At 44.2% G+C, this 5712-nt stretch overlaps 1 protein-coding gene across 1 annotated transcript; it reads right to left on the bottom strand.

Annotated features, from left to right (window-relative positions):
• Positions 1 to 1287: 1287 nt before the first annotated feature.
• Positions 1288 to 4937, bottom strand: adrb2a (adrenoceptor beta 2, surface a). Its single transcript, XM_080415711.1, has 2 exons — positions 4772 to 4937; positions 1288 to 4204 (listed from the first exon to the last, which is right to left on the bottom strand). The coding sequence occupies exon 2, from the start codon at positions 4199 to 4201 to the stop codon at positions 2993 to 2995; it is 1209 nt and encodes a 402-aa protein (XP_080271837.1). The 5' UTR covers positions 4202 to 4204; positions 4772 to 4937; the 3' UTR covers positions 1288 to 2992.
• Between the last annotated feature and the right edge of the window lie 775 nt (positions 4938 to 5712).

Genomic DNA, 5712 nt, shown 5'->3' on the forward strand with positions numbered 1-5712 from the left:
GTTTGAGACAAGCAGTTATTATGGCCAACCATAGAGCTTTGTGCAATCTTTGTTTTGCGTTGTGTGCACAGTGAAACGGTTGAAAGAATACTTGGAACAGCTGCACGCTTGATTAAACTGATCGATTGTGTCACCGTTAATCCGAAAACAAAAAAACTAAAAAACATCAAAACAACATAGGAACATTCTGTGAAGCTTGTTTTTCTTTGTACAGCACATATTGACGTCAATATGTGATGACACAATGTTTGCGGTCCACCACGCAGGGTCACTGACAACAGCTCTCAAAAGCTCAGGATACAGTACGGAAAGATTCCTTCAAAAGGAACAAAGTTCACAGTTTTAACAGGTTCAGTTGATGTCACTCCAAAATATCACATGGCAACACAGGTCACAAACAGATTTAGACTGGCAGAGAAACCCCCTGACTCCCCCCCATACACGCATACACACACACACACACACACACACACACACACACACACACACACACACACACACACGCACAGTCACACACACACACGCACGCACGCACACACACACACACACACTCCCACTCTCACTGAGTGGCTACATTTAGCAAGCTGCTACTTTGATCTGAACATACTGGATATCACAAGACTCACTGGGGGAATGGGGTTGTCTGTAGAAACTTCTCAAGCCACAGACTGTAAGCGCAGCAGAGTATTCTCCAACAACAGGCCTATAATAGAGTATTGAATCCTCTGGTATATTTTGCTTTTGACCCTTCACTCCAATGAGATACCGTGGTCTAAAGACAGGTGGAAAGAAAATGCCACCTTACGTTGGCCTGCTCATCACCACCTCCGAACTGGAGATGGTGCAATTTGTTATCTAATGATTCTTGGCCCTGTTTTTGGGTGGGGATGGGAGTAATCCGATACTTGAGCTAAACAGCGGAGATAATGGATTTATTCATGTTTATTGGGCTGGGCTCAGCTGGACCAGGGCATTTCCTGGGGAGTGCAAAGCTAAAGGGAGTGACAGAGAGACAAAGCGTGCGCACACAAGAGAGAGAGAGAGAGAGAGAGAGGGAGAGAGAGAGAGAGAGAGAGAGAGAGAGAGAGAGAGAGAGAGAGAGAGAGAGAGAGATAGTAGTAGTAGTACTAATAGCTGTAGTAGGCCTACAGTATATCTTTAATTGTAGCCTACAAACATATCTAATTTCTGTTTTATTTACTTGTTTTGGCAATGTAAACAAAAGTCTCTCATGCCAACAAGGTCCCTTTGAATTTAATTTAAAATAGAGAGAGAAAGACAAGAGAGAGAGAGAGAGAGAGAGAGAGAGAGAGAGAGAGAGAGAGAGAGAGAGAGAGAGAGAGAGAGAGAGAGAGAGAGAGAGAGAGAGAGAAGGCAGATGGCACACAGGAAAGGAAAAAGCAGGAATTGACGGTGACAACTGGAACAGCAGAAGCACAGATCACATGGCTCAGTGGGACATTTGGTGACCGATCCAGATTTACAGTTGATTTCCTAAAGACCCAGACATCCGTTTACGTCGAAGCAAAACTCTGGGAAATGTCAGGGAGCAGCGGTGAAGACCCCACCGGTCAGAGCCAACCGACTGATCGCTTGACTACACAGGTTTATATATTTCTATCAGGAATAAGGAAATGGCTCCTCCGGTTTCGGTAAACACTGGGCAAGCTTTAGCACAGCAACAGCCCCATGCACCATCTCATCAACAAACAGGCACTTGTGTGACAAGCGGTAATTACTGAGCTCACAGTACAGGGGAGAGATGTTTCTTCTTTTTTTTTTTACACAGTTCCCTAAAGGCAATGTAGAAAAGGTGCAAAATTACAGTGGTTTGTGTGTCTGTGAATCACTTAAGGTACCCACGTTTTATTTTAACTATGCAGCTGTCATTTAAATGGTATATTATTTTCCTACGTTACTGTGTTAACAGTGGACTGAATGGCTGGGGGAAATGTCAAGCTGAAGAGAGAACATTACCCAGGTCAGGGGGTCACTACGCTAAACCACACTGACTAGAACAGATCAATATCTCACCCAAGGCCTTCTGATACAGGAAACGGTAACTTTTATCAGACGAGCTGCAGATTGTTGTTCCCTGGCTCTCTGCGCTGAGGTGCAGATCAACATAATCTCATGTGCACTCTGTGAGCAGTCTGAACGGTGCTGCGAGCGCCTGGGAAACATTACAGCGGCGAGCGTTGCCCCGGGCAGAGCATTGCTGGAGTGTTTCAGGCATGAAGCCTTGGCACCGAGCACAGAGAGACAGGTTGCACCACATCTGCTACTGCTCGTCAAACACAGCCTCCAAAATCCACTGTAAGGTGAAGGAAAATCTAACTAAACTGGAATGTACTGTACTATTTGTACTCACGCAAAGACACCACGGCTTTGATACCACCCTAATTCCCTCCCCATGTTCTGCTGTAAAGTGGACATTTTCATAATTCATATGCCTTCTAAAGGAATATGATTTATCTTGGTAGGTCACTGTGACGGCACAACACAAATCCACACAATTCAGATTTTCCACAGGTTTTCCCAGCCATGATATCACACTAGAAAACAAAATGTCCACAGATTCCATTTGAGCTTGCTCATTAGCAATTACATAACAGGCTAATTGATGTGAATAAACCGCTAATCTACTGGATGGACAGTGAGTCAATGTGAAATAACTTAGATGAACAATTAAGTAATACATATTGAAGAAAAGGTAAGTGAGGTAGATGGAAAAATCAACACAATCACTGTAAATAAAAGTAATAAAAGGAAAATGTGATCTACCTACAATATTAATCCGTTTGGAGTTGAAACAAAGGTCTTCTCTTGTTCCTCAGCCTAACATTACATGAACCCACAGATGGGTGTCCTGAGGTCCCTGTCAGTCAATCAGACCTTCGTCGGTCAACTGGAAAGTGCCAATGGCAGCGTAAACATCTCTGTGTTGTCCTTTCATCAAAGGCCTCTGATTTCATCAAAGGCCTCTGAGAGGTTAAAGTACAGTTGTTAGGCCTTTGCTGTTCCCATTAGGGTCTGTTGTTTTGTCCACAGACTCACAGAGCCCCTCATTAGCATCACTGTCTTCAGAGCTGCCTTTGCTCCTCCCCTGGGGTTCGCTCTGCCAGCTGTGCCCACCTGAGACAAATCCATTAGAGGGTCCCAGTCCATGGAAGCGGTTCCTCTTCAGGCACAAGATCTCCTTGAAGGCATGTCTGAACTCGGGGCTTCGGCAGTAGATGAGCGGGTTGAAGGCAGAGTTGGCATAGCCTATCCAGTTGAGTATCCTGAAGGTAAGGTTAATATTGTCCACCTTCCATATGGCCACCACCACGTTGAGCAGGAAGAAGGGCAGCCAGCATAGCGTGAAGATGCCCATGATGATGCCCAGGGTCTTCAGGGCCTTGTGCTCCCGCAAGCAGAACTTGGTCTTCTTGGCGCTGCGCCCGTCACTGGCCTCCGAAGACCCTGGGTCGGGACGGAAACGTCTCTCGCTCTGGTCGATCTTGCGTAGCTGACGCTTGGCCTCCTGGAACACGCGGCTGTAAACAAACACCATGATGACCAGAGGGATGTAGAAGGAGATGATAGAGGACGTGATGGCGTAAGCCGTGTTGGTGTTGAATTCGCAGCAGTTGATGTTGTCGATGCAGAGCTTTGCCTCGATGTCGTCCGAGATCCACCACTTCATGTGGATGGGCAGGAAGGAGATCAGAGCTGCGATGACCCACACCAGCACGACCACGATGCGGGCCTTGCACTTGGTGAGCAGAGACTGGTACCGGAAGGGGGAGGTTATAGCCAAGTACCGGTCCAGAGCAATGACACACAGGGTCTCGATGCTGGCCGTGACACACATTACGTCGGTGGCGGTCCAAAACTCGCACCAGAAGCTGCCAAAGTGCCAGGTGCCCAACAGGATGTAACACGCTCCGAACGGGATCACGATGAGGCCCATCACCAGGTCAGCGCACGCCAGGGACGTGACAAAACAGTTGGTGACGTTCTGCAGACGCTGGAAGCGACCAATCGCTGTGATGACCAGGATGTTGCCAAACACGATGCCCAGAACCAGCAGAGACATGAGCATGCCCAGAAGAACCATCTCAGCCTCACTGTAACCATTATCTCCATCTCCAGCTGGGTCCACCAAGGACCCGTTTATCACTTCACTCACGTTGAGTGGGGTGGTTGGACTTCCCATAATCTGAAGAGACCAGAGATAGATAAAGTTATGTGCATGGCATACCACACACACACACACACACACACACACACACACACACACACACACACACACACACACACACACACACACACACACACACACACACACACACACACACACACACACACACACACACACACACACACACACACACACACACACACACGCAAGCACGCCCGCACAGGCACACACACACTTATACTGGACATACTAATAATTATATATTAATAACTAAGTATTATTGATAATACTGCAGAAGGAAGTATTTTTTAAGTGAATGTATTCAATAAATATGAATATAGTTAAAACATAGAATATACAATTTTCCATACTCTTATGTAAAATTAAAAGATATTTAAAATTTTGATTTTTTTCTATAATTAATTTCTATTAATTTATAATGTCATTTATTTATTTATTTTATTACACAAACAAGGAGAGAAGGGCTCACTGTGGCAACACTTCAACTTGAGTTGAATAAATCCTTTGTCAAAAAGCATAACTTAAAAGAATAAAATAATGTATTAAACAAACAAAATCACAAACCTCCACAGGTAGTTGTCCTGTTTCTGGCCTCCCATAAAAGAAATTAGAATTGTCCAAGGTTTGGATACTGTATAGTTCCAACAAGTCCTCAGCCCCCCATGTTTGTTCTCTGCTCTTCTCTCACTGTGTGTGGCTCTTTCCCCTCCACCTCTCTAGATCTCAGTCACCCAGTCCCTCGGCTCAGCCGTGTTCCTTCTAATGTGTCTCCCAGGCTATTTGTCAGAGCCCTTATAATGTTCTGTGATGACATCATGGCCAGTACTCAGCCAATCAGGTAGCGTGGCTGTGGAGGGAGCTGAAAGCTGCAGTGAGTTTGAACAGAGAGTACTCCTCACTGCTGCAGGGCTCAGATCAAGCACACACACACTCACTCACTCACACACACAGCACAACAGCACTGCAGTTTAGCTGATTCACTACGTTTTGTGTTTGATAGTTTTGTTTTTGTTTTTTAGGGAAAAACAGTGTTTAACCACATGAGCCTTATTTACATTTAAAAAATGCAAAAAAAGAGAACTAATTGCATGCTTAAAATAGGGACGTCAGGCTGAAAATAAATTTAACATAATGAGCAACTAGTAGATGGTTCTTTAAATTTGTATTTATTGATTTAATGTATTTATTTATTATTATTATTATTAATTTTTTTACTTCTTCATTTTGGGTATCAGAGTTACAAAATGTGTTATAATTTACTTTTACCCAACAGCCGTAGACAGTATTACAGTTTTTTGGAAAATTGAAGGTCTGAGAACATTTTTCTTTCTATTATTCTTTCTCGGCTCAAAATACGTCTTTGACAAATAATCCATGCATTGAATTTACTTCAAAAAAAGAATAATGGTGGATATTTTCGAACTTCCCTCACCCAAACATATATGTCTGTACATCAAAATTAAACAGTCCAGTGGTAGTGAGCTTAGAGGAGTGCTGTTGTTTCC

Source organism: Gymnoscopelus braueri (genome assembly GCF_963280865.1).
Source record: "Gymnoscopelus braueri genome assembly, chromosome: 20".
NCBI classification, from domain to species: domain Eukaryota; kingdom Metazoa; phylum Chordata; class Actinopteri; order Myctophiformes; family Myctophidae; genus Gymnoscopelus; species Gymnoscopelus braueri.

Bases quoted from the DNA above. Each gene is read 5' to 3' on its own strand.
- adrb2a (XM_080415711.1), bottom strand. From the start codon at position 4,201: ATGGGAAGTCCAACCACCCCACTCAACGTGAGTGAAGTGATAAACGGG.